The 14038-nt window shown below is 34.7% G+C and overlaps 1 protein-coding gene across 5 annotated transcripts in view; it reads left to right on the top strand.

Moving 5' to 3' along the window:
• Positions 1 to 14038, top strand: part of LOC107452958 (complement receptor type 2) — a 60213-nt gene that overhangs the window by 42165 nt on the left and 4010 nt on the right. For 3 of the 5 annotated variants that reach the window (XM_016069604.3, XM_016069596.3, XM_043054612.2), the window contains 3 exons: positions 1996 to 2163; positions 7692 to 7868; positions 9810 to 9992. In XM_016069604.3, the coding sequence (XP_015925090.1) occupies positions 1996 to 2163; positions 7692 to 7868; positions 9810 to 9992 (528 nt within the window). The remainder of the gene's footprint in view (positions 1 to 1995; positions 2164 to 7691; positions 7869 to 9809; positions 9993 to 14038) is intronic. The other 2 variants (XR_006226658.2, XM_043054613.2) reach the window with 1 other exon arrangement.

Here is a 14038-nt window from a genome sequence, read left to right as displayed (position 1 = left end):
AAACTTAAGAGATAAAATATTTAATTTCATTAACTCAAAATATCTGGTGTCAAAATGTTAATTTTTAAGTTAAATATAACTTTTACAATATTGATGTTCTTACATTTTTAAAGACCATATGAATCCTGATAAAATATTAAAATGCATATGTTTACTTTAACTAGTGTAAAATCCTTATCAAAATAATGATCAAGACCCAAATGTAAAACAGTATAATTGATGATAAAAACTCAACTGGCTTCAAAAAATATGAAGAGGGAAGTAAAAGTCGACATGTTTCGAGCGTTCAAATATAATCGCCCATTCTCAAAACTTGTCAAGCTTGAATAACTTGTGACTTTCATTATTGGATACAAAACGGAACAGTAGATGAGTCTTTTCCAAATACACTGTTAGAAATTTCTCGGTTAAAAAACAATTAATTTAATTGTTATTTTTCCATATTCAAGCAAAACAGTCAAATAAATAAGATGGTATCGAGGCTATTAACGGTGAGAAAAATCATTTATTAACTGTTAAACAACCAGAATAATGAAGCAACTTAGTTCAGCTAAGTACTGCCGAGATGGCATCTCATGAGCTAGTTGTAAATGGTTTAAAAAATTTTCGTCACGGTTAATTGGATGGACAAACCGGTTATTTTACCATAACTTTAGAATTATAATAGTGTAGTTCATAAAAGCTGTCTTCGACTATGCTGGTAAAATTAACGTTTGGTACTTTGGATAGCTTTATTTCAACGGCAGATTTCCCTTTTTACTTATTTAATGTATTTTTCCTGATCGCTCTTTTGCGAGAAAAAATATTGCGAATCAGCAAGTTGTTCAGAATCATAAGAATTTAGTAATTTTAATTCTCACTACAAAGTTTCTCAAATTTTTTTAATTATCTTTATAATAATTTTTCTTTAAATATTATTCATATTTCCCGATATAACTTAATATTCTATATTTTTGTACTTAAAGTAAAATAGTTGCAAAAAATTTTTTTTTCATTAATAGCTCTTTTGAAACACAAAAATATTTTCATACACAAAAGCAAAGTGTAAAAATTCGTTAGGTAATTGAAAATCTTAAAATATAGGTTTAAGAAAAGAAAAAGCATTTTTGCAATCTAATCTTTTAATATTTAAACAGTTATACCAAAAATACATTATCTAGGCTCATAAAAGATGCAAAAATTTAGAATTATTAATTGATTTTTATAGAGGTGGAAAAATCTCACCAGATTCGTGATTTCTAAAATGGTTTAATTACTCTTAAAATATTTAAGTCATCTGTCCATTCTAAAGCCAAAATAATTCTTTTTGGCACTTAAACTGGCGCTTTTTCATTTTCTTTGTCAAAACTTAGAAAAAGACTGTTAAAAAACATCAAAACATAAAGTGAAAACAGATTTAGGACGAATAAAAAAAAAGGCATTTTTCATATTAATTTTTAAAGAAATATTTTTAAACATTTTTTTCGTGGTTTTACAGATAAACATTTCCACGAAGAAATTCATGATTTTTATGATACGAACAGAAAAAAGTATCTTTTAATACACTGTTTTAAAACAAACCTCAAACGTTTCAAAAAAAGTGAAAACAGTTATATTTGATTAAATTCAAATTGTGATTGTTTTCTTTCTTTTTCTTCAATCGGATATGAAATCTTTGCTCGGCCACCTATGAAGGGATGAAATTCAAAAATAATTTTTACTTAATATGGAATTACATTATCAGTGAACAAGAAAGTTTCTGCTGAAATAATTGGAAAAAAAATCACAAAATGGCATTATCTGAGATCTGATTTAAAGTAACAACACAAACATGCCCAAGATATGGTTTAAAGACTACCTAGAAAACCATGTTTTAAAATATATTCTTCTGATTTAAATTATTATTAAAAATAATATTAAAAAATTTGAGAAATAATTTCGTTACACAATGCAATGTTTTTACTTAAAAATCTATGAAAAGGAATCTGTTTTTGAAATGCCTTTCTTTCTGTATAGAAAATATATGTGAAAGTTTGCCGCATGTTGCCAATGGGATTGTATATAGAACATCTATCAATAGTTCAGCATTGTTAGTTTGCAATGAAGGCTTCAAACCTTTAACAGATGATAAGATATATTGTCTACCTACAGGAAAGTGGTCTTCTAACAGTCTCCATTGTATTCGTAAGTAGGCCTTTTTAGAACATTGTATTAAAGAATGTCTACTTGTGAAAAAATATACACTTTTGTGTAAAAATATTTGTTCAAGATTTTTAAATAAATTTTAATTTGTGCTTCTATATTCTTAATGCTGATGTTGCTAAAAGCTAAAAATTAGTTGGAAAAGAATGATTTAAAATAAATTTGATAAGGTTATACACTCATGGACAAAAAAACTGGCGCAAAAAGAAATAATTGCGAGATTGTAACGAAACTTGCAATGAAGGTACATGTCGGGGAGATAAGCAAATGATTAGAAGAGCAGCGTGATTGCGCAATACGTATAGCCGGTAGAGGGCGTAGAACGTCGTACTCTGTGTAGTATAAAACAGGTAACCAAAGTTTATTTGAGTGTGCTGAATCATTTACAAAGGAAGAGCTGGGGTAGACATGCCATTACGCCGTGTTCGAAGACAATGAGAAGTTGTCGCAGTTTGAGAGGGGGAGAATCATCGGGATGATGGAAGCTTGGTGATCAACTAGGCGAGTAGCTCGTCAATTAGGCCGCTCTGATTGTGTTGTGAGGAGGTGTTTTGACCAATGGACCCGAGAGATGTCATGTACACGAAGACCAGGCTCAGGACGCCCTCGACAGACTAGTCGTCGAGTAGACCGCCACATCGTAAGAAATTCACGCGTACAGCCAAGTGCTTCATCGGCCGCCATCCAGCACGGGTAGCACCTTCTTTAGGGGCCCCTGCGTCTTCTCGAACCATACGAAGGCACCTGGCTGAAGGACAGTTGGTATCGCGGCGCTCATTACGTGTGCTGCCCATGACGCCCACCCATCGACATCTCCGTTTGGAGTTTTGTCGTGCACGAGGAAACTGGACTGCAGCGGAATGGAACCGGGTCGTCTTTAGTGACGAATCCAGATTCAATCTCAGCAGTGATGACAATCGTGTTCGTGTGTGGAGACCCCGTGGTGTACGCCTCAATCCTGCCTTTGCTGTACAGCGACACATCGCCCCCACAGCTGGTGTGATGGTATTGGCTGCCATTGCCTACAATACATGGTCACCCCTAGTATTGTTCCGTGGCACCATGACAGCCCAGCGGTATGTCCATTAAATCCTGCAACCGCATGTGTCTCCACTCATGCAACAGCTCCCAGGAGCCATTTTTCAACAAGACAATGCTCGGCCTCATACGGCAAGGGTGTCACAAGACTGTCCCCGTACTGTTACAACCCTTCCTTGGCCTGCCCGATCCCCAGATTTGTCTCCAATCGAGCATATCTGGGATCATTTGGAACGGCGAGTTGGGCATCTCACGAGTTTGAACGAACTAGAGGCAAGGTTGTAGCAAATATGGGACGAAATGTCTCAAGACGTCATACAGAACTTGTATGCCTCAATGCCCGATCGTAACGCATCGTGCATTCGCGCTAGAGGGGGTCCAACGGGGTATTAACTCCTCCGTTCTTTTGCCTTTTTCTCTGAAATAAATTATCCCTCTTCTTTGATTTTCTAATCATTTACTTATATCAAAGTAGTCATTACGTATGTAAAATTTCGTTTCATTTTGATGACTCCTTCTTGGTGGGCTAATTATTTGTCCATGAATGTATTTAAATTTTCCTAAACTCTACATTTCTTTTATTTACATACTGTTATTAATGCCGTATTTTAGGGAATCATTTAGTGGATACTTTAGATAACGATTTTTTTGGTTTCAAAGAGAAATTTGATTTTAATTTCCGTCAACAAGCTTTATCACAAAGTCCAAAAAGTTTTATAAATGATTTACAAATAAACCTTGCAAGCTTAAATTTAACAATGTTTAAATTAAACCTGCATAAACAACCTTTAATATCTCCTTTCACAAAACAAGGCTTTTGAAATCGAGGATGAATGATCAGCACATCAAGAGCTCTCTCAAACTAAGGATCTTCTAAAGGATAATTTCCTGACCATCACGGAACCTTTATATAAACTCATGTTTGTGAAAATTGCAACACCATGAAGGACTTATGCGAGATAGCTGAAATTTTCAGGAAATGCAAAGTGGAGCATGTTATGCAAATGATTAGAATTTCAGACCCGCAGCACATGCGCATGCTGAGCAGCGCCCTCTGAACGGCTGACGGATCCGAATAAATAGACGGCTGTAGCGACGCGTGTATGGTTATCGGTGGTAATCTGCTTGTGGTAAACGTTAGCTTAGTCGTTACTTATGCCTCTTCGATGAAAGAGAGCGAGTTTTCAGCAACTTACGGACTTTGAACGGGGGAGAACCATCGGCCTTCGGGAAGCTGGATTATCTTATGGTGCAGATGCCGCTCGTGTGCAGCGTAACAGCAGCACAATGGTGCGTGTTTGGAAGCAGTGGACGAACGAGTGTCAAGCAACTTGGAAATCCGGGAGTGGACCCCGAAATATCACGTCAGCTCGCGACTGTAGACACCTGGTCCGAATGGCGCTGACTGACCGTACGGCCCCCACTAGACAACTGGCAGCACGGTGGTCAGTAGCTACAGGTGTTTCATTGTGTGCTTCATCAATTCGTAGACGTCTGCTGCAGCGTGGACTGCGCGCAAGGGACTCCTTTATACAGGATCCCCCTCACGCCAAAGCATCGCCGCCTGCGGCTGCAATGGGCCAACCAGCATAGGGACTGGCGTGCTGATTGGCAGCGTGTTGTGATTTCTGACGAATCCCTCTTTAATTTGTAGTACCAAGATGGCCACATTCGTGTCAGACGCTATGCCGGTGAATGCCACCTTCCGGAGTGAGTTATCAAACTCCACAGTGGACGAACACCCGGAGTTATGGTCTGGGGTGCCATAGCATGTCATGGACGATCTCAATTGCTACGAATTGTGGGTAATCTGAACAGCAACCGGTACATCAGTGAAGCTCTACAGCCCCAAGCTGTTCCCTTCCTTTAAGCCTTGCCAGGTGCTGTATTCCAACAGGACAATGCCCGCCCTCATATTGCTAGGATTGTTCTATCCTTCCTTGCATCGCGACAGGTACAACTTCTTCCTTGGCCGGCGTATTCCCCGGATATGTCGCCGATTGAACATGTGTGGGATTTCGTTGGTCGGCGTCTTGCTCGTAATCCTCGTCCTGTTGCTTCTACAGACGAACTTTGGGTACGCATACAAACAGTATGGAATTCTCTTCCTCAAACAGACATTCAAAGTTTGCTTGACTCCATGCCACGTCGCGTAGCAGCACTTATTGCGGAGCCCGGTGGCTACACAAAATACTCATTTCGCTCTCTTGTTATTGTTTGTTTGCTTTGAAACTTTAATCATTTTTTTGTACTACTACTAGTCAACTGTGTATTAAATTTCATTTAATTATGACGATTCCTTCATGGTGTTGCAATTTTCACAAACATGAGTTTACGTTTTAAAAGTGAAGGTTGGCTTGATAATCTCAACACAAACAAAATGCCCTAAGTCTAGACAAAGCTAGAATGAAAAAAGGTTTAGAGTAAAAGCTAAAAAATAAACTTCTTTTCTGAAGTTTTTTGCTTCAATGTTTAAGGAAACAAGCTTGGCATACTAATATTTCACTTAAATTCAAAAAAGTATTAATTTATCAACCTTTCTTTGCCAACCAAATGAAAATTAAACGTTTGCCGTAAACTTGCTCTGGAATGATTCTCAAATAACGAAGTTTATGAATTCGAGATTTACTCCCTGGATTTTTTTCTCCATACTTTTCACTAACTTCAATTTTTATTGCACTTTGGAAACATTTTAAGTTACGCACTTTTAAAAACGTTTATTCATTTAATCAACGCCTCAACACTTCTTTCTGTTAAAATATCAAATACGCTTTCAAATCTTGTCAATTTTAACTTCTGTCAGCTATTGTTTAACGTTTTTTTTCTATAAAAAGTATTGCAGCGCTTTCAAAACTTTTTTCCAATGTCTTTGCGTGATTTTTTTTTCACCACACGAAAAAAAAAACTTAAATTAAAGTGAGTTCGTTAAAGTTTTGGCTTTGACACATAGTGTTAAGTGAGATGTTGCTAGAACAGTTTACCTAATTATATATAAATTATATATAAAATTATATATAAAACTATATATAAAAAGTTATATATATATATAATTTTTTCACGTTTATTATTAAAAAAATGACTGAAAATTAGAAGTGGTGTTTTATTTATTACGGGTTTTGAGGACTCTATTTTAATGAATTGTTTCAATATAGTCAAATTGGCATACTGGAAACAAACTAAACTAAAAACTAAACTGTAACTGAAACTGAAAACACATTTTTTTAATTCAAAAAAATAGTTTATTTAATTATAAAATTTATAATGTATGGGGTTGATTTTATTGGACAAAGAATACCTTAATATCAAGCGTAATTCTGAAAGTATTTCCTTTAACAAAAAAATTTGACTTTCCTATGCTTTTTTAGAAAATTCTAAGAAATTTTTTAAATTATCATAAGTTTAAGCAAACACGGTTTTCTTCGTTGGTCATATGTTGTAGAAAAATTCGAGTTAACGATAGTTAACCAAAATGCGATTTATCCATAACTTATACGAAAAGCTTTAGTTGGCGTTTTGGGGGAAATAGAAGGTTAAAAAAAAAGCTTCGATGTATCTTTCTGCCTTTTTGTGGTGGGTGGATTACTAAAATTTTTGATGCGTTAAATGAGCTTATATTTTTTTTAACTCTGGGCTGAAGACACTTTAAGGTTGAAAAATAACAAGAAAATTGCCTTTGTTTTGATACTTTTTTTATTTATGGTTAGGAAATTTGTATGTATGGAAAATATGAGGAAATGTTTTGAATTACTTATTTTTTTAACTTGAAGAATTGAATAAGACGAAAATGTTCTTTTGAATTAAAATTAAACAACGTGTTGTTTTTAAAATTAGAAATAAGTTCTTAAAATTAATTTGTGAGAAAAATCATGTTGAATAACTTTTTCACCGTCTTTATCATAACAAATAACGATAAAACTGTTAGTCATTTAAAACAACTACACGGGTGTAAGAATTTAAGAGATTATCTCTAGAACTACAGGACCGATTTCAATGGTTCATACAATACCATTCAACAACTGTAATACACACTTGTTGGAGTAGGAAGGTGCCTTATTTCAAGTATGAAATCCCGCTGCATATCTGCAAGAGGGGACACTACCCCTATTAACCCTTTTTTTTGTTTTGCTGTTGTTGTTTATTTTGCAACTGCTGTTTCATACCTTCCGACTCCAACCAGTGTTGCGCATGATCATGCGTGTGTATTACAATTGTTGAATAGTTATTTGTTTTGTATTGTATCAATGTATGTACATATCAAATTTCATTAAAATCGGTCCAGTAATTCTAGAAATAATCGCCTGCAAAATCTCTCAATTTCTTACATCAGTGAATGTTAAATCTTTCTCAAATAAGGGAGATTTTAGACAAAATTTAAAGACAACTTTTCAAAAGAAAGAGAGAATTAACAGTTAAATAATATTCTAAATAAAATGTTTTTATATATTAGTTTAATTTTGTTTATTTGAAATTAGCAATAGAATGTAAGAGAAATCCTATTATTCCATTTGGAAGAGGACACCTTATTGATGGAAATTCAGTTTATGGATCCAGACTTCAAATTAAATGCGACCTTGGTTATGCTGCAATTGAATCAGATCTACGGCAATGTCAACAGGATGCTTCTTGGGGAAACTTAGATATATGTCTTGGTAAGTTGCTATCAATTATTGTATTTATGATGCCTAAAACTAATTATGTGGCCTTCTAATGGGATGAACCGGATTCCCAGCGATGGCCAGTCGATACGAATTCCGCACTCGGCACGCACCGACCGCAGTGACGTAAAATATCCTCAGTGGTCTATGGCTCGTAGGATAGAGTCCCCATGCTATCAGGCTAACCATGGGAGATTTTCGTGGTTTTCCTCTACATGTAACGCAAATGTGGGTTAGTTCCATCAAAAAGTCCTCCACGAAGACAAATTTCTCCCAATAGTTGAACCAGGAGTTTCCTTGGCTTCACTTGAGTTCAAAATATTCAAGGCTACTGAGATGAACATTAGTAGTCGTAAACTAAAAAATTGGGTTGGACTTCTCAACGGCGGATATAATGTAAAATATAATTATACGCAAGGAGCCGGTGGCTCAGTGGATAGAGTACTTGCCTTCAGATGTGGTGAACCGGGTTTGAATCCCAGCGTTAGCTGGTCTATACGAATTCCTCACCCTGCTTGCACCAACCGCAGTGCTGACGTAAAATATCCTCAGTGGTAGACGGATCATGGGCTAGAGTCCCCTTGCATTCAGGCTAACCATGGGAGGATATCGTGGTTTTTCTCTCCCTGTATCATGAAAACGTCATCCACACAGGCAAATTTCTCCCAATACATGATCCAGGAGTACCCTTGTTTTCCGGATCAAAATTACAAGGCGTTGAACACTAGTAACTCAAAATCGAGTCGGTTGTTCAACGACGGTTATAAGATAAAATACATTTTACTTGAATAATGCAGTTAAACACAGGAAAGCTCAGAAAAGCATGTTATCTTGAAACCTTCTTGTTTAGGAAGTATCTCTAGACCAATTTTAATGAACACGCATTAGAGTCGGAAAGTATGAATAAATCACGGCCTGTAAGAGAGGACCCATTATTAACAATTTTTCTAGAGATTATCTTCATTTCTTACGCTAGATTATTTCGATCTGGTCGCCGAAATTCCACTCATAGGAATATTTTGGAATGGTGATTAATCGACAGAATAGAATACAAATAATGAATATTTATTATTACACTGTAATTATTATTACAAAACGAAATGTATATTATTACAGTTTTATTTTATTAAATTAAAATATTATTTACATAAGACATAAATAAGACCATTTTGAGGTTATTTTTTGTGAATCTTCTTTATTTTATCGCATCATAATTTCTCCCTTTTTATTAATAAAACTTTCGTTGCTCTAGTTTTTCTTTTCTTATTAATAAAAACCTCAATCATCAGAAGATCAAACGTAATAAAGGTTTAGCCATTTAGTTAACATCGTGAATTTGGCTCTATTGGTAAGAAAAGTAATTTTTTAATATATTTATAGAAAACCTTTGCAACAATTTATGTTAATTTACTCGAAAATTTTTCTTTTTAGTCAGTGCCCCTTGCAGGCCTTGGCTGCTTCAATAGCCGATCCATGGCAACTCTCTTCCAATTTCTAATCTTTAGGGTCGTTTAATAGGGCTTCTGGGACCCCTCGGGATTTTCAGCTCAGTCTTAGGATTAGTGCTTATATAGGCCAAATTATTATGTGCACTAAAGATTCTGTGTAAAATCTTAATTATCATGTAATACTTTAATATTTTTACACGATTGAAACCGGTTTACGTTCGTGTATTATTGTAATTGGTTAACATTTCCATGCTAAACGTTAAAGATAAATACAAAAAGGAAGTATATTAAAATCTCTTGAATGAAAAACCATTCCATTTATGCTTAAATATTAAAGTATTGCAAAACTCGTGCAATACTTGTCATTATTAAGGAACTACAGTGAGTTTAATAACTGGGACTGTAAAGCTCGAATATTCATACTTTAATTTTAATATTGGTTCTAATATAATACTCTGGTATCTTAAAATGAAACTTGCCTTTTCAGAATTGAATTGTGGCAAACCATTAAATGAAAATTGTGGACAATGGATACCTTTGAATATTTCTTTTATTTTTGTTCTCATTTGTGATAGTGGATGTCATATTGAAGGTTCTCCTCCAGTTATTCAATGTCTTCCTAATGGAACATGGACTCATACCTTTGCAGTCTGTCGTAACATGAATAGAAGTAACCGATTATTTTTACTTTTTTAACTATGTATGTTGTTGAAAGTAACGTTTAGATCAGATCAGTTAAACGTTTCAGATCTCCTAAGAGGGGTAGGGTGCATCCTGACGACTCGAAATCATATAGCAATGTGGGGTCGGAAATGCTTTCCTGAAGCGGGGATGTACACAGAAGCACCATAAAGAAAAGAGACCGTAAGTGAAAAATCGTTTTAATAATACATTGAAAAAATTATATGGCCTCCTCGGTCACTCGACCTATCATGTCTGGATTTCTGGGGTCATATGAAAACGCTGGTTTATGACACCCCTGCTGACAATGCTGAGGAGCTGGTTGCTAGAATCTCAGTAGCTGCCGGAGAAATTCGAGATATGCCTGGAGTATTGCAGAATGTTCGAATGTCCATGCGCCATAGATGTGAAGTGTACATTGTAGACGGTGGCAGAAACTTCGAACACTTACTTTGACCCATGTACCATATAATTTTTTCAATGTATTATTAAAACGATTTTTCACTTACCGTCTCTTTTCTTTATGGTGCTTCTGTGTACATCACCTCTTCAGGAAAGCATTTCCGACCCCGCATTGCTACATGATTTCGAGTCGTCAGGATGCATCCTACCCCTCTTAGGAGTTCTGAAACATTTAACTGAGACACCCTGTATATACACTTCCATTTATCCATTTTCTCTATTTTGCCTTTTTTTTTCGAGTAATCAAGAACATTTTGGAAATAGCTTCCAAATAGCAAAGTGAATTTTCTATTTAACGAACTTTTCTTTAAGTTCCACTCTCTCTAATATTTCCCACTTACCTAATTATTTCGGAACAATTCAAACTTGTTAACGCATTTTATGGGGGAAATGACCTTGAATTGATTTTCGAAGCCACTTTTAGAGAAAACTGTAAAATCCCTTTTTGTTTGCATTTCATACAGGAATCCTTGCCAAAAATCATTTTACGAGAAAGCATAACAGAAATTTTTAAATGGAGTCTTTGCTGAAGCTTTGATGTTACAGATCGTTCTATTCGTAACAGTTTTGCTAAAGCTGTAGAGAGTTCTTAGTCAGCGCAGAGAAAGTGCGGAAGACGAGGATGCTTTGGAAAAACTTTGTGGGTACAGTTAAGAGAGAACCACAAAATTAATTATGATGTATTGATTCGAAGCTGTAACAACAAAAACATTAACTGAAACGGATATTTTGGACAGTGTGAAAAACAATACAGCAATAATTGTGAGACGGAAATGATGTTAAAATCATTTGAAACAATTTGATAGTAAATAATAATTTATAAGATAAAGGTTGCTATTTAAATTATGTCTAGTGTTTATAAATTTTTTAAATCTGTTTTGCGTTGTTTAAGTTTTTCAACTGATGATTTTCTGTTTAACGATTTTTTTTAATAACGAACTTTTTATCGGAATTTAGAGACTTGCTAAATAAAGGTTCCAACTGTATATAATATTATTGATAAAGAGAACCTCAAAATTAACCTCAACAACAATTATATACTATTGAATGACTAATTTTAGTACTAATATTTGCAATATTTTTCTTTTCCTACAAGAATATAGATTAATAAAATCATATGTTCTTATTAATTCCTTCTTTCTCAGATTTATTCATGTTCTTTTATTTATTAATTTTAATGATTTTGATATTTAGCTAAACAAATATGATACACTCATGGACAAAAAAATTAGTGCACCAAGAAGGAGTCGTCAAAATGAAACGAAATTTTACATACGTAATGACCACTTTAATATAAGTAAATGACTAGAAAATCAAAAAAAAACAATAATCTTTGATTTTCTAATCATTTACTTACATCAAAGTAGTCATTACGTATGTAAAATTTCGTTTCATTTTGACGACTCCTTCTTGGTGCGCTAATTTTTTTGTCCATGAGTGTATTTAGATTACAAATGTGATATTGTAGCGTATCTACCACTACAAAATTACAATTACCGTTCATTAGTATATAAGACATGTTAACTCGATTCTATGATGGGGTACCTTTTCTTAGATGAAGGTTGACAGCGTCGATAACCACTCCCCCCACATTGGTGACCCGGACGTTATGTGAGCACGCCTACCTTGACCGAAACTCTTACTTCGATATGAACACGCCTACCTTGGCAGTAACGCCCACCTCGATGTGAACACGCCTACCTAGACAGTAACGCCTATTTCGATGGAGGTTCGCATGGAACAGTTGACTTGGTACTTGTGACTGCGACATTAACCAACTCCTCGCACTGTTGCTGCTCAGCCTCGCCTCGATCATACCCAACGTCGGCTTGTACACACTCGACTGCTAAAGGCAACACAGGAGCGACCACGACCGTGAACTTAATACAGCTCTCACGATCAGCAAAAAGTTCGGTGATCTTTCCAATTAAAAGAGCATTGATTCGAACTCAGCCAATAAGGTTTATTCCAATATTATTACTAGTCAGATTCATAGGCTTTACGAAAATAATTCAAACTATAAAGAGTTCTTAGAATTTAAAACAGATTTAATTAATAGCCAATTTCCTAGTTCATTTCTTCAATTTCTGCTTTAAAATTATTTTAAACCATTTAGAACGTTAATTTTATTATTATTTTTTTTTTTGCTTTTAGAATTAGCTCTGATTTATTTTTAAGGTAGGAACTAACTATGATAAGCTATTCCTAAAGCCACTGGACCGAGTAGTTTGAATGTATGACCTTTTATACTGGATTAGTTAATTAAATTTCTAGATAAATTGCCACCTTCGTTTTATGAAAGGTGTAACTATACATTACGTTTTAAAAGAATGGTGATTTCGAATGAAATTAGTAAACAAAAGACATGTTCAACACACATTGATATTTGGCACCTTATTTTTATACTTAAGGTAAACTATGAAATTTCAGCTTATTTATAAGAAACGATTATTTTATACGCAACGTAAATGATGACATACTCTGCATTTCCTTATAATTAACATAAGAAATTATCCGTTATTATTTTTTAAAAAAGAAATTTAATCTGAAATAAAAGCGCGCCTGAAAATTTTGTACAAGGCTGCACCATTTTTCCGATTAAGCCTACAACTCGGCGTTTTAGATTATTAAATATGTAAAACATTCAAATTATTAGAAGTATACGCGATTCCTTTTATAATTATTGATAGTTTAAAAAACAATACAGAAAAATATTAAATATCGTTTAAAGTTTGCATTATACACCACTTCTCCTAATAAAAGCACCCTGCTGCGATACAGCTTCATCCGTTTAAAAAGTTTAGTTCACGAACGGATTCAGTTTTTATAGAAGCAGAAGAATATTATGAATAAAATGTGTTCATGATGTTTATCGTTACTTGCAAATAATTTAAAACAGATATTTAATTTTGTCTTTTTCAGTAAATTTGAACAGCCCATTTTTCTCTAATTTTATCACCAAAATTAACTTCTAATGAAATAAATGAACTAATAGGAATAAATTAATAACTCTTTATGAAATCACGTTATCGGTGTATGACGTGCAATATTGTCTCCTGAATGCCATAAATATCCTATAGAATCTATTTTATATCTATAGTATAGATCCTATAGATATCATCTGTAGTATAGACATCATAGATATAAACTGCTGTTTGTAGAAAATGCAACACCATGAAAGAATCATCAGAATCAAATGAAATTTAATGCAGAAACGACTTGTACTGATACAAATAAATGATGAAATTTTCAAAACAAAAGAAACAAATTAAGCGTCCGAAATCAGTATTTGGTGCAGCCACCACGCGCTGCAATAAGTGCTGCTATACGACGTGGCATGGAGTCAAACAGATGTTGAATATCTGCTTGAGGAAGAGAATTCCATATCGCTTGTATGCGCAACCAAAGTTCGTCTTTGGAAACTGCAGGACGCGGATCACGAGTGAGACGCCGACCAACCATATCCCACACGTGCTCAATAGGCGACATATCCGGCGAATAAGCAGGCCAAGGAAGAAGTTGCATGCGTTGTGCTGAACAGAAGTCTCTAACAGTCCGCGCAACATGTGGGCG

Source organism: Parasteatoda tepidariorum, chromosome X1 (assembly GCF_043381705.1).
Source record: "Parasteatoda tepidariorum isolate YZ-2023 chromosome X1, CAS_Ptep_4.0, whole genome shotgun sequence".
NCBI lineage: Eukaryota > Metazoa > Arthropoda > Arachnida > Araneae > Theridiidae > Parasteatoda > Parasteatoda tepidariorum.
This window is presented reverse-complemented; position numbering and strand designations above follow the sequence as displayed.